The sequence below is a fragment of the Cervus elaphus genome, chromosome 12, assembly GCF_910594005.1.
Source record: "Cervus elaphus chromosome 12, mCerEla1.1, whole genome shotgun sequence".
In the NCBI taxonomy this organism is placed as follows: domain Eukaryota; kingdom Metazoa; phylum Chordata; class Mammalia; order Artiodactyla; family Cervidae; genus Cervus; species Cervus elaphus.
The window spans coordinates 63,887,438-63,915,340 of record NC_057826.1 but is presented as its reverse complement, the minus strand read 5'-3'; the positions used below and the strand labels follow the sequence as shown (position 1 = coordinate 63,915,340).

The following is a 27,903-nucleotide window of genomic DNA, read 5'->3' as shown; positions in this document are numbered from 1 at the left end:
CTTCCTAACAGGAGTCATTCTAACCCAAAACAGTTGTTTACACAGTACCTCTGCATCATTAGTTGCATTCTTTAAGTTAAGGTATCACTTAAATCCTGGTTCCTCTCAACAGGAGCATTTAGCTATGTCTTAGGGAAAACATACCAGCCACTGTTTGGATACCATTTAAAAAAATACTTTATTTTTGTGTCACTGTGGATTCTACCCTCAGCAATAGAGAAATACCACATGATCACTATTTAAAAAAGTCTTGGATTAAGCTCTGGAGAATTTTCATAGGCAAATTCTTCTGTGTGGGCCGGATCTGTAAATACTCCAATAAAATCTATTTCCAAGAAGAATGGACCATCCACTTTATCAGCCAGGGTGAATCCAATAGATGAGATCTAAATTTAAAACAGAGAAATTGATCAAAATCTCATATGCTGATGTTGTCCCTGGAGTTTTAAAATTCCATAATTACTATAGCTTCGTGTACATACTATCAGCCCTTAACATGTTATACCATAGTACTCAAGTGCTGTGGCAAATTATAAAAAGAAGTACATGACTGCTTTTCTTTCCATATTCTACTTCTCTCTTTAAAACAGTGCCGCTTAAAACTAATAAGTAAAAATGGATGTCTAATGAAGGTTCCTTGAAGCGCCCCTGAACTCTATTTTAAAGCTAAAGTAAAATGTAGGCATGCTAAAAAGATGACCACACTTAAATTCCTCCAAGCAAGGGGTTTGGTTCACAGGACAGTTCTGAGTCAGCATCTGTCTAGGTATAACAGAAGTATACTTAAATAGGAATTTTCATCTTTCATATGCCAGCCTTCAAAGATGAACTGAACTAATCCTCACAGTTCTATTTCACTAAAGGTAATATACAGTCTTTCCCTGATGCTGAGAAAGATTGAAGGCAGGAGGAGAAGGGGACGACAGAGGATGAGATGGTTGGATGGCATCACCAACTCAACAGACATGAATTTGAGCAAGCTCCAGGAACTGGTGATGGACAGGGAAGCCTGGCATGCTGCAGTTCATAGGGTCGCAAAGAGTCAGACAGGACTGAGCGACTGAACTGAACTGAATATATATGGTCTTCCCAGGTGGCGCTAGTGGTGAGGAATTCACCTGCCAATGCAGGTGACACAACAGACTCAGGTTTCAACCCTGCATTGGGAAGATCCCCTGGAGAAGGGAATGGCAACCCTCTCCAGCATTCTTGCCTGGGAAATCCCATGGACAGAGGAGCCTGGTGGGCTACAGACCATGGGGTCCCAAAGAGTCAGACACAACTAAGCACATGTGCAATACAGTTCTGAGTGAAAATACAGGAAAATGTTACCTTGTCGAGCGGAAGCTGGTACTGGGCATCCCGGATTCTTCCTTGATTAGAGAAGAAAAATTTGGAGAAAGGAATCTGAAAGAAAAAACCACTGACTTCAAAGCTGAAATGTAAGCAACTGAAGCATCTGTATAGAACTGCAATGATAAAATAATAATGTTTAAATTTAATCCTAAAATTATCTAACATTATATAACAAGTGGCTTAGTCGTTTGGATCACAGATGGAAAAAAACTTTAATGAAATAATCTAAGTATTGCAAGAGAACAACTGTAAACCTTTGCAAGCCAGAAGTCCCAAAGGAAAAAATAAAGGAGTACAATTACAACTTTCTGATGGCAAAAAAAAAAAAAAGGTATCCTAAACACAAAACTTTTACAGATAACTAAGAAAAAGATCACACAACCCAAAAGAAAAATGGAGATGGGAGAAACAGACACATCTGTATACTGTTAGGAGGACGGCAAATTAGTCCAACTCTTAGAGAATAGCTGAGAGTTGTGGCACGCAAGATTCTAAGATGACCCCCAAGATTTCCACCTTTCAGTGCACATACACCTTCTTCCAGACATTCAGACACTAATCTCAGTGCTGCTGTGAAGGGACTCCACAGAAGTCGGGTCCCAAATCAGCTGACCTTAACATAGGGAAGATGATCCTCTGTGGGTGTGACAATCACTTGAGCTCATAAAAATGCCTGGTGAAGGAGGTTAGAAGCATCAGAGGGACTCAAAGGGGGAAGTGAGGGGGATTCTCCACTGCTGGCTTTGAAGACGGAGGAGCTCAATGGCAAAGAGTGTGGGCTGCTTACAGGACCTGAGAGTGGCTTCCGGCTGACAACCAGTAGAGAAACAAGGATATCATCACAACCACAGGAACTCAATCAGGCCAATAATCAGAATGAGCTTGGAAGTGGATTCTTCCCCAGAGCCTCCAAAAAGAATACAGCCCAGCTGACACCTTGTGATATCATCCTTAGAAGACCCTGAGCACTGAACCCAGCCATAGGCTGTCTAATCTGTGACTTACACAACGTGAGTTAACAAATATGTTGTTTGAAGCTGCGAAGTCTGTGGTATTTTTAATACAGCAATAGGAAACTAACAGCAATACCTCACAAAATTTGAAATGCTATAATCTGACCTGCCAATTTCACTTTTAGAAATTTATATTACAGATAAACTCTGACAAACACATAAAGATGCTGCTTTTTCTAATAACGACGGCAGAAAAAGGAAAAAGAGAGAAATAGTTGAATAAATTATGGTGCAATCATATAACTAAATACTATACAGCTAATATCAAAAATGCAGTATTAACAGATCTATACCTGATGCTGTGGGAAGACGTCTGCAATATATTATTAGTAAGAAGGAAGATATAGACAAAATCTACAGTGTAAACATCATCTGTATTATAAAAAACAAAATTTTTTTTGGCCATGCCGTGCAGCTTGTCGGATCTTAGCTCTCTGACCAGGGACTGAACCCTGGTAGTGAAAGCTAAGTCCTAACCACTGCACTGCCAGAGAGTTTCCCTAAAAAGAAATTTTTGAAATGCCTCCAAAAAACTAATAAATTTACTGTAGCAACTGGGAACAACCCTAGTGTCTATCAATAAAGGACTATTTCAATCAACTATTGGGTACCCACATAACAGAAAATACCAAACAAAATAACAAAAAATGAAGAATAATTATATATAGTGATATGGAATCTTTCCAGGATCTAAATTTTAAAAATATAAACGTGTACAGAAGGTGCATAAAGCATACTACTATTTTTAGTAAAAAAAAAAAAAATGAAGTATATGTGCATATATATTTGCTTATTTAAAAAAACTGTAAACCTATGCAAGAAACTAATAAACATGGTTACCTATAGAGGGTGGGGGGGAAGGGTAAAAGGAAACTGAATGGGAGTGAGAATTCTTTGTACATATATCTATATTATTTTGATTTTTCAACCAAAAGAAGTGAATTAAAAAAACAAAACGTTCAGATTATTTATCACCTGAAACACTTGTTGACATAAAGTGAAAGTGAAGGTCGCTCAGTCATGTCCAACTCTTTGTGACCCCATGGACTATTACAGTCCATGGAATTCTCCAGGCCAAAATGCTGGAGTGGGTAGCTTTTCCCTTCTCCAGGAGATCTTCCCAACCCAGGGATTGAACCCAGGTCTCCCACTTTGCAGATGGATTCTTTACCAGCTGAGCCACAAGGGAAGCCCAAGAATACTGGAGTGGGTAGCCTATACCTTCTCCAGCAGATCTTCCTGACCCAGGAATCAAACCGGGGTCTCCTGCATTGCAGGCGGATTCTTTACCAACTGAGCTATGAGGGAAGCAAACAAACAATTCAAAGTTCATTTAATAAACCACCATTGCCTAAGATCATATTATTCAGAAAGCAAATTCAAGTGCAGTCACATCTCATTTCACCTGCTCCCTCCATTTCTGTTAAACAAACCTGGAAGGGACACCCCCATCCCCACCCCAGTTTCTCATTTTTGCATCCTGGTTTGGCACTTCAACTACCTCATTATTCAAAATGTATTCAAGGAGTATGTGTCACCCACCCCCCTCCCCCAATCTTTTGTCTTTTTGTCACATAATTTGATAAGATCACTGTCCACACCAAGGGAATTTTTTAGCCTGGAAAAAAATGAAGGCAAGAAGAATTAAATCTGTACGATTTGCTTAAAAAAAAGAAAAGGATAAAGAATTGTTTTCTGTCTACAAATGACACTAGCATGCATAATTTTTCCATTACTTTCCTCTGTTTTCTTTCTATAATCAGTGTAAATATTTGAGCATCTCACTTCTATTTACTGAGGGAGAATTATACATGAAGAAGTAAACAGCAATTAATGACATTTAATTTTAAAAAATCTCTTCCCCAATACTTCCCTTAATAATTTAAAGAAAGGTGTTACAAACAACTATTATTTCCAGCCAAAGATCAGAACATGTAACTTCAGGAAAGAAAGTAATAAGTAATTGCTAATGATTAAATGGTAATGATACTAGAGAATAATTTGACAATGTGCATCAAAGCTCTTAAAAATGTATGTATCATTTTTTTCTAGGTATTTTATTTCCAGGAAAACATCTAAGAAAATAACTCAGGATGTTACCTCAGAGTTTGATGTAACAGTGAAAAACGCTGAACACAATCTAAATGCACAACAATAGAGGATGGATTAAATAAATTGTGTCTATTTATATTTATGCAGATATTAAAACTGATGTAGAAATATATTTCAACAGAAAGTTGTTCATAAAATTCAGTTCAGTGAAAAATGTATGTTATAAAATAGCATTGGCACAATATTATTTTTGTAAAAAAAAGTGTAAATAGAAAAGTCTGAAGGTACATACTAAAATAAAAATAGTATTTTATTTCTGGGTAATGGTAACACAAGATTATTTTCCTTTTCTGCATTTTCTAGAATTTCTATAATGAAATACTTGTTTTATTTAATAACTTGTTATATGCATTACTTGCATACAAGTGTTACATATGTAGTAATTTTTGGTTACATATCTATATTATACATATCTATGTGTATGCGTACTCAGTTGCTCAGTCAGCCTCCAACTCTTTTTGATCCCATGGACTGTAGCCCACCAGGCTCCTCTGTCCATGGGTTTTCCCAGGCAGGAATACTGGAGTAGATTGCCACTTCCTCCTCCAGGGGATCCTCGCAACCCAGGATCAAACCCGTCTCCTGCGTCTCCTGCATTGGCAGGTGGATTCTTTACCACTGAGCCACCTGTGAAGCTCAGATATGTATCTAATGCCTATTATATGCTAGGCACTGCACTGCTCTAGGTACAAGGGAAACAGCTAAGAACAATACAAAGTCCCTGCTCTCAGAATTTACAGAATTTATGTTCCAGAGGAGCAGAGCAGACAGTGACAATAAACAGACAGCTGAATGAACACATACTTGTACTTAATGGTAAGCGCTAAGAAAAAATTAAACAGGGTATTAGTATTGTGTGAGAGGATGCAACTCGAGCTAGAGGGATCAGGAAGGGCCTCTCTGAGGTGACTTTTGAGCTGAGAAGTGAATGATAAGAAAGAGAAAGCACATGAAAAGCATGCCCATAGGATACAGCATGAAACACAAAGGTTTTGACAGAAGTAAATCTGAGTTTGACACACACAAAAGAGGCCATATGGAAGACAGCAGGAGAAGGAGGAGAGACTGAAGACGAAGACGAAGACGGGGTCTGCTACTACAGGCCCCATGGTCATGTTAAAGAGTTTGGACTGTATTCTAATAAGGAGAGATCGCTGGAGGGTTTTAAGCATGTGAGTGATGTAATCTGAACTATGCTTTAGAAAGATCACTCTGGCTGTTGTGTGCACAGTGGACTTTAGGAGGTAAGAGGACAAAAGAAGCTCTTGCAGTAATCCCAAGGCCTGAGCTAGGGTAAGAGTCGAAGAGATAGCTAGAAATAGATAGACAGGTATTTTGGGAGGAGACGTGAAAGAATTCATTAATAGACTAGATGTGGGTTGGGGTGAAAGGAATCCAGGATGACTCTTAAGTATGAGCAACATGGAGACTTTTTTTTTAAATTTATAGATTAAAAACCTTCAATAGACAGAAGAAAGGAATGCACACTTGGTTTTGCCCTCATTCCCTGAATCTCCATTTATTTTCCTTCGGGTTAACATTTTTTACCTTCTAAAAGTTTCTTCTCCCTACAAAATACGACTGCATTATAGTACCAAGAAACAAATCGAATAAAAATGTTGGTAACATAAAGTATGAAGTATTTATTCCTCTTAAGGGAGGCTTTCTACTCAACTAGGGACACTAGCTAGGTACAGCTGCCTGGAAGAGATGATATGGCAGAAACTTAAAAAGAATCACCTACAGTACTTGTGCACAGGGCAGAGATATACTTATGACTCTGCATGGACCTGGCCATACCCTTATCAAAAGTATTTACTGGAGGGAGGACTTGCCTGGTGGTATGGTAGATAGGAATCATCTGCCAATGCAGGAGACGCGGGTTCGATCCCTGGTCTGGGAAGATTCCACATGCTGTGGAACAACTAAGCCCATGCATCACAACTACTAAACCCAAGAGCTGCAAGTACTGAACCCGCACACTCTAAGGCATATGTTCCACAACAAGAGAAGCCACCGCAATGAGAAGCCCATGCACTACAATGAAAAGTAGTCCTTGCTCACCGCAGCTAGGGAAAGCCCACACAGCAACAAAGACCCAGCGCAATCAAAAATAAATAAATGTTTTTTAAAAAAGTATTCACTGATTAGTAAGCTAACATTTATATTAATGAAAGAAAAAATCAATTATATAAATATTGCCTTTAGGTCCTCTTCCTTCTTTCCCTTCCCACAGTCCAAGAGGAATTAATAAGAAAACTACAATGTAACATGACCAAAAGACCTCATTTTCATACAAGAAAAGACTGGTGCTGTTGTTACCTTGACCTCCTGCCAGTAGGGCCCCCCACGGGTGAACATGAAGTAACTGTACATCTGATCCTTCCTCTGGATTATATCCGTGTCCTCCCTGATATTCACCATCCAAGGTCGACCATCTCCACGGACACGGAGATACAGAGTGTTGAAGTGGGACCAATCATAAGATCTCTTCATCTCAAAAGGGCCCTAAGGTACAGAAAAGAACGGTAATTTCACCTCATTTCCCACTATTAGCAAAATGTGAGTCACCATCACCTTTTACAGCATCAAAGGGATCAATAAGCCATTTTTCTGCCTTTTTCTGCTTTCTACACTTTAAGAAGGCAGATAAATCTGGTGATTCTTATTTTAGCACAAAATACTGACCTAGTTAAATGTTTCTAAGTTAATGTTCAAGGCATGATTTGCACAGGACAATGTTTACATGAGATAGACACTTGTGTCACTGAACAGAAATGAACTACTCCATGTATTTTCTTTCCCTGGGCCTAGAGAGCAATGGCTTCTGAGTGGGCCATTTTACTGAAACTGCCTTCCCTTAAATCAGAAAACTATGAAACACCTCAAGTTGTGTTTTTGTTTTTGGCCACGTAGCATAAGGGATCTTAGTTCACTGACTAGGGATCAAACCTGTGCCCCCTGCAGTAGAAGCACAGAGTCCTTATCACTGGACTACCAGGGAATTCTAGACCTCAATTTTTAAAACCAATATTATTTTAACAGCTACCATCCATTGAAAATATACATTAACCACTAGGCATGCATAATTTAATCTTCACAATAGCCCTATGAGATAGGTAATATCATTGTTTTCCATCTTATATATGAAGAAACTGAGCACTTAACTCCTAACTGGTAGGTCCAGTGCTGTTTAATTCCAAAATCTATGTTCTTAAACACTGCCTAAATGGTCTCTCTTTGAAAGCAGAATGTAGTATTAGTTTCCAAAGGTGTCTGTTACTTCAGAGCTCATCTGATTTCAAGAATACAAGTGCTCAGATATGAACTCTTACTTACTAGTCATACAATTCTGGACAAACTACAGAATCTCCCCAAGCCTGTTTCCTCATCTGTAAAAGTGAGATGGTTATACCTTACAAGATTGATGTGGGGAATAAAAGGGATAATGTATACCAAGTAATTAGCACAAGAACTGGCAGGGTACACTTATCAATGTTATCAACTATTTTCATTATTCCACAGGTTATCACAGAATTATTTTCTACTGTGGACTGACCAAATCCATTCTGTGGATTTTCAAGGCCTGAAATAAAATCTGTGCAAGTTTGTTACTGCTGAAAGAACACTTTCCTTTCTTTTTCATGATTATCTTGAGAGAGGGGGCCTAATACTATTCCCACCATTTGCTTTTCCCCTTAAAGCACCATAACCAAGCAAACACACAATGGTTGTGGCCACTACCAGGCACGGGAGTCTGTCCAGAGCAGCCCTGAAACAGCTGATCAGCAAATTTGCAAAAAGCAACAGACTGGTGGCAAGACAAAGGAGCTGACCTAAGCAGCTTTGGAAAATGGAGTTCTGACTGGAAACCAGAAGGCTAGACAAAGAATACTATACATAAGCATTGTATGCCAGTTGGTAAAGATGATTCTCACAGGGATCTGGGTTATAAATTTTGAAATGGCTTTTCATGTAGGGTTAAATTAATAAGTAAATGTATGGTAAATGGTGGGAGACAGGTTTCACACCATTACAGACTGAAGTTATCAACACAAAAGAGGGAGGAGGCAAGAGTAAATCATGTGGTACTGGATTAGAGTCAAAGCATCAGTATGAACTCATACTTAGCTTACTATATATAAATAATTACAGACATGTTTCCACAAGTTGATATGCATACATGTATTTCCTAGTTGTGTCCACTGAGAGGTCCTAAATATAGTGTCAATACAGATCTTGGTTTCTAATACCATTTAAAAAAAAAACAAAACAAAAATGAGGGCTTCTTTGAGAAACGGCTAATTCTAGGGTTGGAACAGAGAAAAACACAAAATGAGCTATGGTATCTTGTAGTGCCAAAAAGTGCTCAAAAAACAAAAGGATGATGGCAAGTCAAAGGGATAGGTATAATCTGAAACCAAAGCTGGAACAATTTGAACAACAAAATAAATAACATGGTATTGGATCATAACCCAAAGTGTAAGTCCATTCTAAATGACTGAATAAATAAGTAAATGTGGGAGGAAAAAAAAATCTCCCTTTGTGAAGAATTGAAATCTCAAATAATTTATGAAAATACAACCCCTTCCAGGATATAGAACTTAATCCCATACCCTACCCCACGCCTTGAATGCAGGGTACACTCAGTGACTTGTTTCCAAAGAACAGAATATGAAAAGGAGGCGGGGTGGTAAATACTTGACAATGGAGTAATCTAGCAAACACTACCCTGACCAGGTGACCAACATTAACACATCAGTGATGAGTCAGGTTACTAGCATATACCCCTGATATGATGGGAAGTGTACTTCAACTTTATGCTATTCTTCCTAAAACCTAGAAACTCAGTGTAACCAGGAGGAAAAAAAATCAGAATATCCCTAATTAAAGATCATTCTACAAAATACCTGACCAGTATTTCTCAAATCCTCAAGAAAAATAAGGAAAGACTAAGAAACTGTCACAGAAATAGTTTACTTGAAAAAAAAATCCACAGGCTGGCCCTACTTCCCACTCTAAGGCACACCAAGCCATGAGAGGGTCTGTGGGCTATGTCAGAGGAGATACAAATCTCCCTAGATTATTATTTAAATGTCTATCCTCCTCAGGGCTCCTCAAACATAAGTATGCCTCATCCTGGCCGATAATGATGTCCAGAAACATGTAGCCTCTCTTCAGGAACCACTTTCCCCTTGTGTTTATGAAACTTTACACTTGTGCCCAGTAGTTATTTAACCATACACAAGATGAGATGCCAGATGTTTTCATTTATAGAAATAAAAGCTGTCTGCTACAGCTCATGCTACAATGAAGTCCACCTCAGTTCACCAGAAAATTGCAGCTCCTGAATTTCACATACCCTTAGAATCTTGGATACCATTGCACAGTACCCACTTCGGCCACTTTCCCCATCCTGGGGCGCCTCAGAGCTCAGAGTTCCATACAGCAGTGCACTTTGGTTATTCCTGCCCATTTTCAGGAACACTTCACTTCTGCCACCAATCGCTTTATCAGAAGTTACTGTCCACTTATCCAAATCTTCTTTGCTACGGAATTGCCAGACAACCTTGGCTTGTTCCATCAAGACCTCATGCAGAGGGCGGCCTTCAGGCCCTATCCAATAATTCACAATATCATCCTTCAAATGCCTAAAATGGCCCTTCATTTCTTCTTTAATTGCTTTATCAAAACTAATTTCAGGCTTGTCCTCAGGAGAAGTTATTTCCAAAGCAACTTCTCTCTGGTGATGTTCTTCCAAATTCCCTTTAGTCTTCCTCTGAGAAGAGGCTTTGCCAGGAGCAGCCACTGGTTTCTGAAAACTACTGGAACAATAGTCTGCAAAGTGAGTACCCCAAAATGGACAGAAGACAACTCTTGGCTTTGGGCATTTTCTGAGAATATAAGTGCCATTCAACAATTTATGAACCAAAGCCATGACAAAAAAAAAATCAAAATGTAAATTTTTCCCTGGGCTACCAGGTAAAGAAGCTTCAGCAAATAGCCCAATTCCACCTATAATAAAAGAGACAGTGAAGAGTTACTAGCGTACCAACAAACACATCATAATTTCAAATTCAACATGGATCATGTACTGTGAAATTCATTATTTTCTAATTCTATAAATATTTACTATGAGGAGAAAAAAGTTTACACTGTACATAATACATCCCACTGCTTTGTGAAAATACACCAAGATGAACAGAAACACAACCTCCTTCATGGAGTTGATGATCAGCCCCAAAATAATTCAAGAATGTGCTTCAAAAGGTAGTATCAACTTTAAAGCAAATTTTTATGCTACATTTTGTTATGCCCGATGTCTGAATCCCCGAGCGGGAAGAGAGAAGGCTTCCAAGACAATGCAACACGCAAAGAAAGGGAAGTTTATTGTTGACTCGAGTCAGGGCTCTTGCCGCAACCAACGCAGTGAGTGGTGCAGGGTCCAAGAGCCCTGGGCCCAAACGGTTACCCAAATTTATAGGGTGCACATAAGCAGTTGGTGGCTGGCTTAAGCGGATTGGTTACCTGTTTGCAAAGTAATCTTATTGGCCCAAACCTTCGCGGGCTTTTTCAGCTTTCCCTGATAGGTTCCCTTTTTCTTGCTGGGCGCATGTTGATTGGCTGGCTCCAGATGGCCTGATAATCATGTTACCGTGGAAAACCAGGCCTACTCCTAATCTAGGCTGCCTGTCATGGCGCAGCCTCACATTTTAAAAGAAATAATTGGTTCCTAAAATAAAATATTCATCTAATTCACTCCAGGATTGAGGCTAACTGACATTTTAGCACTTCTTCTATAAAAAGAACAGATTACAGTCTGTATGTGGAATCAGAAGACTGTACAGCTAGAACTGTTTACCCTCAAAGCAAAAACAGTTGATCTCTTGAGACCTTCATTTCCTTGGGGGAAAGGCTGGGATAAAACCTCCCCTACCTACCTTAAGGGATTCCTCTGTTGGATCAGATGGATTGATGGCTATAAAAGGGTTCTCTGATCCAGTTAAGTCTGACAAGATCCCCAAGATTCTTCACGTCTAGTAAGCTACTAGTCCAAGGCCCATATTTTGAGTAACAAGTTTTTAACTATCAGTCACTATTTGAGGTCCTCAAAGATAGAACCTAAACCATAGTAGCAATAATACCATTACATTTAAATGCCATTCTTAATATTTTCAAACCACCCTGACAAATATTATCTCATTTAATCCACATAAGCCTCCTGTAAAACAGCCAGGTAGATATTTCCTTTCAGAAGGAAATAAGACACCAACAAGGGGAAGTAACCTGCCCAAGATTACAATGCTAATCAGTATGGAAGCAAGCACAAGAACCCCGGCCTTAAATGTTCCCATTTGACACTGCTGGCTCTCTGTATGTAAAACATTAGTAATATAACTTCTATGTCTCTACTGAAGTAACAACTTTGCTCTTGCAAAAACATTTAACGGTTGCTGGCAGGAGTGCTGCAAGAACCAGGAAGGCTAACAATCCCCTCTCCTACTTATTCCAGCTACCCTGAAAATGAAATAAAATATGCAATGCTAATTTCGCCATCTTTCTCTCACCAGAGAGAAGAGAGAAGAAACAAAAACAAAAAATCACCCACTAGTAAGAATACAGTACTAAGAAACAATATGGAATGCTGAGAACTTTAAAAGCTTCAAAAATGCCCCAGATCCAACAATTCAGTTCACCTGCCTCAGTTGCTTAAGAGTACATCAAAATGGCACCCAGACCACTCTATCTACTACACAGGACTGGTCATCTTTCTAGACTGCCCCTCCTCCCTCACTCCCCACATCAGGTGGCTCATGACCTCATCTCTCCTAAGTCACTGCATTCCAGACGGGCACCCCTACCTCCAATCTGCCCCACTACTCTCAGCATCTATAGAGGGCCTAAAACACAAAACTGATTCTTTATCTTCTCGCATTAAAACTCTTCAGAGGCTCTCATGGTCTTCAGAATAAAACTCAACTTTCTCCACAGGGTCTGTGAGACTCCTCCAGATCTAGCCTCCGCTCATCTCTCCAATCTTCCCTCCAATCACACCCTGCTCTGCTCTAATCACAGAGAACACCTGTGTTCCAGAAACTGCCCCCCTCCAGAACCCCCCCCCCCCCCCCAGAACTCCCTGTCCGGGCATCACGTCTTAGCAGACTGCTGCTCCGAGGCCAGAAATGCCCTCTACTGATTTCTGCTGACTAATTTATCCTTTGAGACTCAGCTCAGACACCCATTACCTCCTCAAAGAACCCTTAATTACTCAACTCCTCCAAGGCCTTTTGATGTGGTCTCACTGCATACTAGGCTTAAGCTTTCCCTGCTACCATTTATTGCCTGTTCCCTTGTCAGTCTCCCTGCCAGACTGGAAGTGTCTTAAAGGGACAGACCATCTTCACTATGGTACTTTCAACTCCCAGGATGGTGCCAGACATTCGGGAGGGTTCTAGTATTTGTCAAACAAATGATATCTCCATATTTATCCACCAACACCGCCACTAGTGTCTTGGTTCACGGTTTTAGTGATTCTTCCCAGAACTATTTTAATTCCCCTAACAAAGGGTTTCTTGGGCTTCCCTGGTGTTCCAGTGGTTAAGAATTTGCCTTGCAATGCAAAGGACACCAGTTCTATACCTGGTCCGGGAAGATCCCACATGCAGCAAGGCAGCTAAGCCCCTACGCCACAACTACTGAGCCCACGTACTGCAACTACTGAAGCCCCCTTGCCTGGAGCTCATACTCTGCAACAAGAGAAGCCACCACAATGAGAAGCCCACACACCACAACAAAGAGTAGCCCTGGCTCGCCACAACTAGAGAAAGCCCACACACAGCAACGAAGACCCACCACAGCCAAAAAACAGATAAATCTTTTTTTAAAAAAGAGGGGAGAGGCTTCTCAAACTTTAAAGTGCCTTGAATCATATGGGAATTTTGTTAAAATGCAGATCCTGATTTAGTGGGCACAGGATGGGGCCTGATATTCTGTATTTCTAACAAGTCCCCAGGTGATTGCTGGTGCAGAGAACGGCCTTTAGGATTTAGTAAAGTCCTAACTCATCTCTCTGACTCTGACCTCCTCCTTCTCTCCCAATCCAACCCTTGACTGGCAACGAAGGGGATTTTTCTAAATATGACGGCACTCCCCTTATTCAGCAATTCTGTCCAGAAATTAAAACTCCTAAAATGGTACACAAGGCCCTTCAAAATGCACCCAATTCCTTGGTCTCACTTCTCACTTTCATGGGCAATACCCTCAGCTCCTAACTACAATCATGTCTGATACACAAAAAACACATCACTAAAAAATGCCAAAAGTGACCAAATATTCTATTATCCTAGCTAATACAAGTGACTGCCATACCTGACCAGTCATAGCATTAGCCTCACTCTAGATACATAAGCTTCTTTCCTAATCAGAGAATTACTTCCATCTATCAACTATTTTCCCCCAAATCATGTAACAGAAACCTAAGTCCAACAGGAAATCCCTTCTAACACCCTTTAAATGAGATGCCCCATGGCTTTCCAGGGCATATATTCTCTTCCACTACAGTAAGCCCAACTTGCTCAGCTATAAACATGTTCCCGGTGGCTTCTGAATGGAGGGCACTGACATTGCTCTTCCTCCGTATTCTCATGAAAACCTGTACATACATCTCACAGCCCTTACATACTATTATAATCTTGCTTTTATCTGTCTACCTAAGTAGCCAGACTTTAATCTTGGACTATGGCTTGAACATAACTGATGCTCAAATGTCTGCTAAAATAAATGAACAACTTGTAAATGGTATGTTTTCACATGGACAAAAAATAGAAGGGAACCAGCAGAAATAACAACAGTTGATCTCACGTCCTGGAATCATAGGTAGTATCTAAATTTCCCTGACTACTTTAAATGATTTTTTACCTCTACATATACAGAAATTTGGGAAATAAATGATAAGCCTTTAAAATGGAATCTGTACAATCATAAACACGAATTCTCATGAATACCATGCTTAGGTAACACTAGTGAGTGGCAAATGAGGAGTATATACAAAAAATGCATACACATTAACATTACAAGCATAAAAATGTATGGACAAAAAAGATCTCGGGGTAAAAAAGAAGAAAAAGACTTAAAGTAGTATGTAGGACAGTGGGACTATAAGTAATATTATTCACTATTTTCCAACTCATCAATAGTGTTACTACTTCTCTAATAATATAACTTTAATCGTAAGTGTTTTGTTTCATTCTATTACCGATAAACATAAAGTCAAAATCATTAACTGGATGATCTCCAGCCGAAGTTGCTGAGTTTTCCTGGCAATGTAACCTAAGCGGCTAAAAGAGAGCAGTATTAGTGAAGTTTGTATATCCAGAGCTTACGATGTGTCAGAAACCGTTCTGAGTGCATTGATATTTTCACAACGATGAGAAAGGTACTATTATTATTCCAATTACAGAGATAAACACATGGAGGTTCCAAAATTAAATCACCCGAGGTCATACAACGAGTAAGTGGCAAAACTAACCCCAGAGTCCCAGTGTTTAAGTCGGGGAGCGATCGGGACCGTGCGACAGCCTTACCCTTCACCTACTAGGACCGTGTCACCCTCACAAGGTCCCGACACGCCAACTCCAGGAAGGCGCTCACTTGCCTCCACTGACGGCGCCTCAGAGTGACTTCCGCTCGACTCCCCGCTTTTCCAGACCGGGTACTCCACTTTTCCTATGCGGGGCCATCTGTTTTTCCAGTCCGGAGTAAAACCAGGCCTTGTGACTCGAGAGTTCCGGTTGGGTGCAGATGGGAGGGAAGAGTAATAAGAATCTCAGAGCTCTATGAACTGAGGGTTTTGGTCGGCTAGATTCCCAAAGGCTTCCCCACCCCGATCCCCAACCGCCAGATTTTTTCTGCCCTGTGTGAGAAAGTGGGGAGAATTTAGGGAAGCTATTCACCTCTCCTTCCGGCGTCCCACCTTCAGGCTGCAAACTCCATCCCGTATCTTTTAAATAGGACCCAAGTATTGCCAACATCCTTCGCACTAAGGATCCCGGGTTCACTCGCGCTCCATCCCCACAGCCGCCGAAGAAAGATCCACGGCCTCCGAGGATTGGTTCTGTGAATTGCCCCCGCGGAATCTTTGGAGACCCACCGCAAACTTGGACAGCAAACCATCCTACCCACCCTTTCCCAATCTGGCCCCATGGGGTCGCCCACTCCGCAGAGTTTCCGATTGTATCCTGTGCACTTCCAACACTGTATCTTAATTATAATTATTCATTCAGTTCTCACTTCCTCTGCCACGCTGTGAGCTCTGGGTCCAGAAGATGGTCTTTCCTGTTCGCAGCACCTAGCAAAACGCTAGCAGGAATTAAGCACTCAGCCTGCCTGAATTTGAATGAAAAGTATGGCGCTTAAACACATAACTCCGGGGTCCAAGACCTCGCCAAGTACAACTGCCTTTTCGAAGTTTCCTCCATCTCTTTTCTCACACAATCACCTCTTCCTTCTTTAAATTCTGCTTTGACTTCTCTAGCCTCTACACTTACCTGCTTCTGGTTCGCCAACCTTCTTGAACCTTTTCTAGCTGCCTACTTTACTGACTCTTCTTTCTCCTCCCACAACCTTAAATGCAGGTTGTCTCCAAAACCTAGCCTTCGGCCTTCCTCTTTTTTCTTCTTCTTTTTTTCTTTCTCTCCTTCCTCTTTTCTAGCTTAGATATGAGCTATCTACAGACAATCAGATAATTTCTTCCCCTGAACGCCAACATATAGTTCCAATTTCTTGACAAGTTTCAGCTGTAGGATATACCACCAGCATCTCAAATGTGATTTGTCTAAAACAGAAAATATCACACTTACCCATTTTAACTCCTCCTCTCATCCTGTTTCTGTAAATGCCCACATCCTTCTAAGCTGAAAATTCTTGGCTATCCTTGGCTTCTCTCCTTGAAACCTCCTCTCACTGACCTTAAAACCTCTTTATTTTGTTGCTCTCTTTTGATCTTTCACTCTTGTTTTCCAAATAAAGTGAAACCCCAATAGTTATTGCCCTATGAAATTTACATTCAATCTGCTGATTGCCTTACCCTGAACACAATGGTTTGTCTAATTTCATTTAAAAATCACCCAGAGATAAACACAAAATTCCTTTGGCCTCCAAACACGCCACTCATCAATCCTAAACCCTCCATAATCTCCTACTCCATCTATACTTATACTTATCCTCAATTTCTTATCTGTATGGTCAGGATATTCAAGATGGCTGTTTTGCTTTCTGTACAGCCCTATGGGCCACAAGTCCTTGATTCACTGACTTGACTATCCAGTCTTTAAAGTATAGGATTAATTAGTCCCTCAGAACTGAGGAGGGCACCTGACATCAACTCCCCGTTTTATAAATGGTAGCCTTTTTCTCCCCGCCACCAACTATGGAAGATTGCTATGTTCTGTCTGCAGCCCTCGGCAGGGTGTTGTTCCAGGACCTTTTGCTTCAGATCTCCTATCCAATAAATCCTTGATGTCTCTGTCCCTATTTCCAGGCTCTTTCATCTGTTTGGAGGTTAGGCCTGTGGGATGTGGCCCAACACCATCCCAGGTGGTATCTACCTAAACCACACTCATTTCTCCTCATAAGAGAGTTCATACTTTCTCAGCTTGATATTCCTCTCTTCCACATCCCATTCATTTGGTCACAAGTATTCACACAACTTCCCCATTCCACCTCCCCCCAACCCCCTGAGTTCAGCTGACTGGTCTAGTGGTAGAAAGCTGGCCAGTACTGGGTCAATCAGTTAGTCCTAGGGACTTTCTGAACTAACGTTGGAAAAGAGACCTTCTAACCCAGGTGATGTTGGTGCAGGAGCTCCTGAGTGACCTTCTAGTATTGTGAAGAAAACTGGTTTATGGAAATAGAAAATATCAAGGTGCTAAGAGAGACAGAAATGGAAGGATAAAAGAAGATCCAGTCAGCATTTATATTGATAGTTCTAGTTGCTGAGGCTGGGCTGCATGGATTTTCCTTGACTTCCAAGTATAAACTCTTTTACCTAAATTTATCTGAGTTGGGTTTCTTGCAACCAATAGGTCTTAACTGATACATAGAATCTACCTACTAAGAACACACCTTAAAAAAAAACACACCTTAAATTCCATTTTCTCCTTAAAAATTTGCCCTAATGCCTCCATCTCATAATGACTGTTTTCCTTCTGACACCCTTTAATATTTATTCTTTTTGCTGTAACACTGGCACTTACTTGTGTTCAAGTGAAAACTAGATTACAAACATGACTAAACTGCTTTTTCATTGTTTTATATATACAAGACTTTTCAACAGAGGATAAAACCCTGGAAGGTAATGACTTTTGTCACATACTTTAAAATATATATATTTTACAGTAACCTGCACAAATTTAGATTAAGTTGCACTGCCTTAAGAGGCCAAAAGACAAATTTCTTTTTTTTTTTTTTTTAACTTTTTAAAAAGAAAAATGCATTTATTTCCAAGGCACAAACATAGTATAGAGCAAAGCAAGCGTAGGCGATGGGAACTATCAATATGAAATTTTATATGAATGTAATACATATGAGTGATGAGTGATAGTCGCTCAGTTGTGTCCAACTCTTGTGACCCTATGGACTATACCCACCAGGCTCCTCTGTCCGTGGAATTCTCCAGGCAAGAATACTGGAGTGGGTTGCCATTTCCTTCTCCACAAAAGACAAATTTCATGAAAACCTTTAAGAAGGGTTATAATGACACAGGCAGAAGGATATTGTAATAGAGCAAATGGCAAATATGATTCAGCAATTTCACCTCTTGAGCAGTCCCTTCAGAGTTTAAGGAGGATCCAGGACATAATGATTTCAGAAAAGATTATCTTGTGGGAGTTTGAGGTCATGGTGTTACTACAGATCCAGGGTTCATTCTTGGCTTTACTAATACAGGAACTTGATTTTATCTGTTTCATGACAAGCAACTTCATGGAAGGAGAAATGACAAACCAGACTGTTAATTGACAACAGAAAATGGGCGTGATTTGAAACCCAAGATCACCTATCCAAGTGATTCCCTTCTAGTGGAAAAGCCCACTTCCAGGCCATGAGGAGGGTCACGTAATTAGAACGAACAGGCAGTGTCCAAGCAGATTGTTCAATAAACATGTATTGTCTAATCTTCTTTTGGAGATATTTATATCTGCTGTGCTAAGACCAGATGTTTTTATGATGCCACTTTAATAAATATATGAACACAGACACGTTCTTTTTCAGTAGCTCTTGTCTTTTCAAAATTTTTTAATTTTGTTTTTGGCTGTGCTGGGTCTTCACTGCAACCCACGGGCTTTCTCTAGTTGTGGCACTTGAGCTTCTCTTGTTGTGGAGCACAGGCTCTTTAGTTGCAGCACACAGGCTTAGTTGCCCCATGGCAAGTGGGATCTTAGTTCCCCAAGTGGGGATAGAACCTTTGTCCCCTATGTTGAAAGGCAAATTCTTACTGTGTTTCTTGTCTTAGTTGACTCCAGGTAGGTAAACCCCAATCCACCCTCCACCAATATATAAGCAGCAACAATCCCTTCAGACTGAGGTGATTTTATCCTCCTTTACAATTGCACTCACAATTCAAGTGGCTCTGTCACAGTCTCTCCCTGATTTGGATTTGAGAAATACCAGCTCTGTCAGGCCATAATATTATATATCTTCTCAACCTGAGGAGAAAACAGATTTTTTTCACTTGCCAGGGTGTAAGACTTGGACAGACTTAATAGCTTTCGTTTCTGACTGGCATTTCCTAACTAGTCCTCTTTTCTGGCGGTGAGCCCTAAGGGGGAAACTACTCATTGTTTCCTGATATTTGTTCTTCCTCTATTTCATTAAAGTTTACATTTCCCAGTCTCCTCTGCTGCTACCAGTGGAAGTAAAAATGTTGTTACAGCAGCTGAGAGCTTTCCTTAAAAAACAGTTGACAAGTGAGACAGGTATCTTCTCCCTCCTTCCCCTTTGCTTTCATATTACTGCTTAGAACTTGTCATGACAGAACCCCACCCTGGACCGTGAGGGTGAGGGCAGAAGTCAGAAGTCAGAAGCAGAAGCAGCCTGGGACCTCGAGGACTTTGTGAATCAGAGTAGCCAAAACAGCCTCGGACTGCCTGTACTTGAACTGAAAAATAAGCTTCCCCTACCCCCACCTATTTAACTGCTATTTAGAGTTTATCACCCAAGGTGATTCTAATCCTAAATAATCTATTCCATTTTTTACCACTATCTCTAAGTGTATAGCTTGACCAGCTTTGGGTCACATTTCCTTCTTAGTAAAAATAACACATCCAGATAACTAATAAGGACCTACTGTATAGCATGGGGAACTCTACTCAATACTCTATAATGGCCTATAACGGGAAAAGAATCTAAAAAAAAAGTAGACATATGTTTTTGTATAACAGATTCACTTTGCTGTATACCTGAAACTAATGAAAAATGTAAATCAATTAAACCCCAATAAAATTTTTTTAAACACACATACATATCCCGGTATATCCAACAGGAAAAACAGACAAATAGGCAGAGACTTCCTAAACTCAGTGAACTTTCTGCAATGTTGGAAATGTCCTCTATCAGCACTCTCCAATATGGTAGAGCCTAACCAGATGTGGCTATTAAATACTTGAAATGAGGGATTTAATTTTTAGTTTTATTTCTTTGAATTAAGTTTAGATAGTCGCACGTGGCTAGTGGCTACCATAGTGGACCGTGTAGTCCTAGATAATGGTGTAAGAACTCTGAATCATTCCTGAATCTGTCAGCATGTGAAAGCCAGAGGTTAACAAGCATGAAATGGAAAATAACTAAGTATAGATTTTGCCACAGATTAAAATCATCGGAAGAGTCAGGTAATACTGACTCAGATGGTTTCAACCAATACAGCATTATTCTGCACTTTTTCTCCCTCATCCCCTAAATGTGGGCTTCCTCAAGATTTAGGTTTTAAAGCTTTTATCCCCCTTTGAGGTCTCATCCACTTCTACTACTTTACTGTAACCTCATGAAACAATCTGCTATATATTCCCACACAGGATTATTTCTTTCATTTTTAAATAAAGCCACCTGTTTAAGTGTCACCTGCCTCCTAACGATGTGAGAGGTGACTTTCTGGGTGCACAGGCCTGTGTAAGAGACCTGGAGGGAACTGTTTCCAAGCAGCACAAGTACGCTGAGGATCACCTGTTATGATAAGGGTCACCCAGTGTGCAGGACTTGAAATTAGAATAGCCGTGCTCGCTTCGGCAGCACATATACTAAAAAAAATTGGAACGATACAGAGAAGATTAGCATGGCCCCTGCGCAAGGATGACACGCAAATTCGTGAAGCGTTCCATAAAAAAAAAAAAAAGAAAAAAAAAAAGAAATTAGAATAGCCAATTTCCCTCATTAGAATTCAGTTACCTACTGGAACATGAGAATGTATTCCATCCAAGGAGCAGAACCCTGAGTCTTGAAAAGGCTGAGTGAGGAGGGCTTTGGGGGTAGAACACCAGTTCCCAGGGCAAGAAGAAAAATTTCTAAAGGTCTGTTAAAAAGGGCTCTGAAAAAAAAACAACAAAGGCTCTGGCCTGAGAAAGGCCTCCATGGGAGTCTATGCATGCATGCATGCTAAGTTGCTTCGGTTGTGTCATGAGAGTGTATACCCTGCTGCATTCTTTTTAGATATCCCCTCATGCAACTAATGAATGAATAAGAAGACAGCGCAATAATGTCCAAAGATCATAATATCAAAAAGGCTAGGGACTTCCCTGGTGATCCAGTGGCTGGGATTCCGTGCTCTCAGTACAGGGAATCCAGGTTCAATCCCTGGTCGGAATCTAGCTCCCGTAGGCCACAACGAAAGATCCCATGTGCTGCAACTAAGACCAAGCATAGCCAAACAAATAAACATAAAATGAATTTTTTAAAAAAGGTTAAATGTGGCCATACATTGATGTTGGTCATAGTTTCTATGAGACCAGTATAAGCAGGTTGCACAGAATCTTTTTTCTTTCATTTTTAAAAAAATTTATATTATAGTTTATTTACAAAGTTGTGCTAGTTTCCCATGTACAGCAAAGTGATTCATTTATATATATACATTTATCCATTCTTTTTCAGATTCTTTTCCCTTATGGGCTATTACAGAATATTGAGTAGAGTTTCCCTCTGCCCTGCAGTAGGTCTTGCTGATCATCTATTTAAAATATTTATTTATTTATTTATTGGCTTCCCTGGGTCTTTATTGCTGCACTTAGGCTTTCTCTAGTTGCACCAAACAGGGGTTCCTCTCTAGATGGGGTGGGCAGGCTTTTCATTGCAGTAGCTTCTCTTCTTATGGAGCATAGGCTCTAGGGAGCAGGAGCTTCAGTAGTTGGTACATGTGAGCTAAGTACTTGTGGCACACAGGCTTAGTTGCCACAGGCATGTGGGATCTTCCTGAAGCAGGGATCGAACAGTGTCCCCTGCATTGGAAAGTGGATTCTTAACTACTGGACCACCAGAAAAGCCCTATCTATTGTATTCATAGTAAGAATCTTGATTTTAGAGCAGTAAGGAGCAAATAGGGGGATTTTTTAAATTGCAAGTTTAGACAGAACATTGAATATTTTATTAGAAGAGAGATGATATCAATTAACATTTATTGAGCATGTACTTTGTGCTGGTCACTTTTCTAAGTGTTGCTCAGGTGCTAACCCATCTAATATTCAAAACAAGCCACAAGGCAGCTGCCATGATCATTAAACAGATGAGGGAACTGAGGCCCAGAAAAGCTCCAGAGATAGAACTGATTGGAACTGGGAGGAGTGATCAGTCATAAAATCATACTAGTCAAAAGGAGATTAGTAATCAGGTTACACTAATGTTTGTTTGCTTGCTTTTTTATTGTGATAAAAACACATACAACATAAAATGGATCATTTTAATCATTTTTAAAGTATACAGTTCAGTGGCACTGAGTGCATTCACATTGTTGTATAACCCTCACCACCATCCATTTCCAAAACTTTTCCATCTTTCCAAACTGAAACTCTGTACCCACTAAGCACTAACTTCCTATTCATCACTCTCTCGAATCCCCAGGCAACCACCATTCTGTTCAATACTTTCTGTCTTTATAAATTTGACTAATCTAGATACTTCATTTATGAAGACTCATACAATATTTGCCCTTCTGTGTACTACTGATTTCACTTTTCATGAAAATTTCAAGATTTATCTATGTTGTAGCATGTTAGAATTTCCTCCCTTTTAAGGTTGACTAGCCCATTGTTTATGTAAAAGATCAATTCACTGTACACCTGAATCATTACAAATCAACTATGCTTCAATAAAAATTTTTTAAAAAATAGTCCATTGTATGTATGTATCACATTTTGTTTATCCACTCATTATTTATGGATACTTAGGGTTATTTTCACCTTTTGACTATGATTCATAAATGCTACTATTAACATGGATATTCAAATATCTGTTCAAGTCTCTGCTTTCACTTATTTGGATTAAAACCCAAAAGTGGACTGGCTAGGTCACATGGTACTTCTATGTTAACAGTTTGAGGAATCACCATTGTATCTTCTATAGTGGCTGCACCATTTTACATTCCCACAAGCAACTCACAAGAGTTCCAATTTCTCCACATCTTTATCAACATTTGTTATTTTCTGTGTTATTTTTTAAAAACACCCATCCCAATGCATGTGAACTGATATCTTTTTTTGTGTGTGAACTGATATCTTATTGAGTTATATTTTGTTTTCATGGAGGTATAGTTGATTTACGTTGTTAGTTTCTGACATACAGCAAAAATACATATATATTCTTCTTGTATTTGTTTTCTGTTATGGTTTATTATAGGGTATTGAATATAGTTTCCTGTGTTATGCAGTAGGATAATATTGTTTATATACTTTATACATAGTAGTTTGTATCTGCTAATCCCAAACTCATATTTATCCTTCCCTTACCTCCTTTCCGTTTTGGTAACCATAAATTTGTTTTCTATGTCTGTGAATCTATTTCTATTTGTAAATAAGTTCATTTTTGTCATATTGTGGGGGGGGTTTTGGCCACCCTGTACAGCATGCAGGATCTTAGTTCACTGTCCAGAGATTGAACCCACACCCCCTGCATTGGAAGCACAGAGTATTCACCACTGCACCACCAGGGAAATCTGTGTAATAGTTTAGATTCTACATATAAATAATATCATATGGTATTTGTCTTTCTATTTCTGACTTGGTTCACTTAGTATGGTAATCTCTAGATCCATCCACGTTACTGCAGATCTCATTATGGTTTTGATTTGTGTTTTCTCATATATTAGTTGTTTGACTTTTCTTAAGTATGAGAAATCCCAGGAGTTTCCTGGTGGTCTAGTGGTTAGAATTTGGTGCTCTCACTGCTGTGGCTTGGGTTTGATCTCTGGTTGGGGAACTGAGATATTACAGGCTGTGTGATGCAGCAAAAATTAAAAAAAAAAAAAAAAAGGAAAACCTATGTGTATTTATTAGCAGTGGAAAAAGGGAAGCTGAAAGGAGGGAAATTGTTTAAATCAAGAAGGAAGGGCATGAGGGACTTCCCTGGCCATCCAGTATTTAAAGACTCTGAGCCTTCAATGCAGGGAGCAAAGGTTCCATCCCTGGTCGGGGAACTAAGATCTCATATGCTGTGTGGCATGGCCGAAAAAATATTTTTTAAAAAAGAAGGAAGGGTTTGGAAAGGAAGGCAGAGGAGGGTGGGAGCAGTATGTGGGGGAAATAAAGACAAAGGGTGGGGGAAAAGACCCTGGATTTAGGTTAATCCAGTTAGTTTTGTATCTTCTTCTCCCTTGGCCTCCCAGGAGTTCCCAGGTAATAGGCTTCACCACAGCTTAACTGTATCCTTCATAACAAAACTGAAACCCATCCAAATTAGAAATGGAGACAGTATGTCCATCTGTGGATACTGGATAGCCAAATGTCCTGAAATGATAAAACAATGAAAGGAACAAAATGAGACAGATCAAGAGCAGGCCACTACAAAGAAATGCCCTGTTGCTCAAAATGAATTGAATACTAGAAGCATCATTTGGAAGCCTGAGACCAGAGGACATTAAAGCCACTGAGCAAGGGACCTGAACCAGGCGATCCCTGCAGTCCCCTGCGATGAAGAGAAAAGAGAGACAGAAACATTGTCCAGTCCTGGCCAACCTTAGCAGGCAGCATGGCCTTTCTGTAGTTTTCAGTTAACATTAAGTGGGATAATATATGCAAAGTGTTAGCATAATTTTTGGAATTTTTGTCTTCACAAAAAAGTAGCTAGCTATTATTGTTGAACTCTGGGACAGTGCTCAACAAGTCCACAGTCCAGTGCAGGACATGGCACCAAATAAAAAATGCCAGCACAGTGTGAGAGGAATGAATTATAACAGAGGGAGATACAAGGTGCAGGGTGGCCCAAAGGTGTGATGGGCCAGGCATTGAACATAACACTTGTGCGGCATTTTCTTTTAATCTTCGCAACCTATGAAGTACCTATGAAGTAGGTACTAATATCAAGCCTATTTCACAGGTAAGGAAACTGAATCTAACAGATGTTAAGTAACTCGCTAGTCACAGGCTTGTCATAGCTGGTAAAGAGGTGGATCTGGGATTCAAACTATGTCTGTTGCCTTTCTCCAGGCTACAAGCTCATTATCTACTACTCTGTATCTTATCTGCTCACCTGGGTCAGGGAGTAGCTCCTAGAGGAAACTGAGATGAGACTAAAGGATAAAGCATTTAACACATGAAAGGGGAAAAGGCAATCCAGTGATGCAGTATGCATGTCCCAAAGCACAGAATTATGAAAGAGATCACACATATCTGAAGAGTTCTGCTTGGCTGAATGGTGACGATTTCCATGGATTAAATTCAGAGTCAAGCCTAGGGCCAATGTGTGTTGAGTTTTCTGTCACTTGCAGCCAAAGCATCCTAACTGATGAGGTTGTGAGGAAGAAATTAGAGAGGAGACACAAGGTCAAAGACTTTTTACTTTTCAGACAAAAAGATGTGTCAAAAGGAAGGACCCAGCAGAAAAAGAGAGCTTGAAGACACAGAAAAGGGCAATAATCAATAGAATAATGGTTCAGAGAAATAGAAGTAGCAGCATGTAGAGCATCGGAGGAGGGTTTTTCATTTGTTTGTTTTTTGGTGGTGGGGGGGTGGGGTTGGTTTTTTATGTTTTTTGTTTTTTACTTTTTGGCTACACCCCATGACATGTGGGGTCTTGGTTCCCTGACCAGGGTTCAAACCTGTGCCTCCTGCAGTGGAAGGTGGAGTCTTAGCCACTGGATCGCTAGGGTAGTCCCCTTAAGAGGAGATTTAGACAGAAGGGAATGCCCACCAGTACCTGGGACAGAGTAGGCACTCAATATGTATCAAGTCAGGGGGGTGATGATTTGAAATCTTCTGAAAACTCCTACATATTGACAGACAAATTGTTTAAAGAAGTCTTCATTCTTCTCCATTTCAGTCTTTCTGAGTCACTGTCTGAGGGTCACTCTTAACTTTAGTACATGATAATATGCATGTGCTACTTATTTTAGGAAATATCAGGGATAGAAAAGAGTCCCTGATCTTGAATCTCTGATGTAATTTTAGGACTTCTCTGTGTTGAGACCAGTGTTTTTCAAAATGAGACCATCCCATACTCTTGAGGAAATCACCCATGGATGTGTTAAAAATGCAAATTCCTTGGTCTCGCCTACTGAATCAGACTCTGCATTTTAATAAGCTCCTAGCTGATTCTCAGTTAACTCAAGAACTGCTATACTAGATTGGAGCAGGGATGGAGTCTTGTTCACCTTTGTTTCCTCAGTACCTGATTCATGTGCTCAATTGAATGTTTTCATTGTTGATGTTGTTTTTGGTGGCTTGTGGGTCTTAGTTCCCTGACAAGGGATTGAACCCCAGCTTTTGGCAGTGAAATCCCACAGTCCTAACTACTGAAATGCCCAGGAAGTCCCTCAATTGAAAGTGTGTCGGGTGAATGTGTAAATCTTGGAATCCTGTGCTACTAAATAAGCCACAGGTTTTACTTTTGATAAATATTTTAAGTTATAGGATTTACTTATATTAGTGGTTCCATTGTGTGTTATATCCATTGTCATAGGGGTCTCAAGTAACAAGTAGTTAATTATACTAAAAGTCAAAGTTGACAAATAAATCAACTTTAAAAATAACTTTTCTTTTCTGGCTGTGCCGAAAGGCATTGAACCCACACCCCCTGCAGTGGAAGCTCGGGGTCCCAACCACTGAACCACCAGGGAAGCCCCTTCTAAAAATAATTTTAAAGACAAAAGTTACCCCAATGGTCACATCTTTTTCACTGCCTGGCATCTTGACATGCTTTTCTTGAGTGCTTTTTTGAGTACAGAGGACACTTCAGGGTATGTATGTATCAACTATAGACAGCATCTGTTATGTATGCTGAGGTAGGAAAAAGTTATGAACCATGCAGCTATACTGAGCAAGGCCAGAGAGAGGCCTTGCTGATTTTCAGCATCCTAAGACCATTTCTCACTCACCAGAAAGGAACAATTAAAATACAAGGAAGCCCAGGCTTCCCATTAATAAGCATTCAACATGTATAGCACGTAAAGCTTAGTTACACCTATAGTCATTTAATCTCTGACAAAGGAGGCAAGAATCAACAATAGAGAAAAGAGTTTCTTCAGCAAGTAGTGTTGGGGAAGCTGGACAGCCACATGCAAATCAGTGAAGTTATAACACTCCCTCATACCATATGCAAAAATTAACTCAAAACGGCTTAAAGACTTAACTATAAGACATGAAACCATAAGACTCCCAGAAGAGAACATAGGCAAAACATTCTCTGAAATAAATCTAACCAGTCTTCTTAGATCAGCCTCCCAAGGCAACAGAAACAAACAAACAAAAATAAACAAACAGGACCCAAATTTACAATCTATTGCAGAGCAAAGGAAACACGGACAAAGTGAAAAACAACCCACAGACTGGGAGAAAATATTGGCAAATTATGCAACTGACAAGGGCTTAATTTCCAAAATATATAAACAGCTCATATAAACTTGATAACAAAAACCGAATGACCCAATAAAAAAATGGGCAGAAGATCTCAACAGACATTTTTCCAAAGAAGACATATAGATGGCCAATAGGCACATGAAAAGATGCTCACCACTGCTAATCGTTACAGAAATGCAAATCAAGCTATCGCCTCACACCAGTTAGAATCCTGTGTGCATACATGCTCACTCACTCAGTAGTGTCTGACTCTTTCGTGACCCCATGGACTGTATTCTGCCAGGTTTCTCTGTCCATGGAATTCTCCAGGCAGTAATATTAGAATGGGTTGTCATTTCCTCCTCCAGGGGATCTTCCCAATGTAGACTGAACCTGTG

General features: G+C 40.0%; 1 protein-coding gene and 1 non-coding gene across 4 annotated transcripts; one reads left to right on the top strand and one right to left on the bottom strand.

Annotated features, from left to right (window-relative positions):
- Nucleotides 1-153: 153 nt before the first annotated feature.
- NDUFAF1 (NADH:ubiquinone oxidoreductase complex assembly factor 1) lies at nucleotides 154-15,257 on the bottom strand. Of its 3 annotated transcripts, none has more exons than XM_043919185.1 (5): nucleotides 15,136-15,257; nucleotides 9,844-10,496; nucleotides 6,804-6,989; nucleotides 1,333-1,407; nucleotides 154-386 (listed from the first exon to the last, which is right to left on the bottom strand). In XM_043919185.1, exons 2-5 carry the CDS (start codon nucleotides 10,417-10,419, stop codon nucleotides 240-242), a joined length of 984 nt encoding a protein of 327 aa, XP_043775120.1. In that variant the 5' UTR covers nucleotides 10,420-10,496; nucleotides 15,136-15,257; the 3' UTR covers nucleotides 154-239. The 3 variants fall into 3 exon arrangements, with proteins under 3 accessions (XP_043775120.1, XP_043775118.1, XP_043775119.1); XM_043919183.1 differs by having other exon boundaries at nucleotides 15,065-15,203; XM_043919184.1 differs by having other exon boundaries at nucleotides 15,010-15,176.
- Nucleotides 15,258-20,746: 5,489 nt separating this feature from the next.
- On the top strand, nucleotides 20,747-20,857 carry LOC122705985. Its single transcript, XR_006344253.1, has one exon. It is a non-coding gene; the product is annotated as a U6 spliceosomal RNA (small nuclear RNA).
- Nucleotides 20,858-27,903: the final 7,046 nt, after the last annotated feature.

Coding starts and splice junctions, on each gene's coding strand:
- NDUFAF1 (XM_043919185.1), bottom strand. CDS start 10,419: ATGGCTTTGGTTCATAAATTGTTGAATGGCACTTATATTCTCAGAAAA. Junction 1,408..6,803: donor CCTACTGGCAGGAGGTCAAG/GTAACAACAGCA, acceptor TTTTTCTTTCAG/ATTCCTTTCTCCAAATTTTT. Junction 387..1,332: donor ACCAGCTTCCGCTCGACAAG/GTAACATTTTCC, acceptor TTTTAAATTTAG/ATCTCATCTATTGGATTCAC.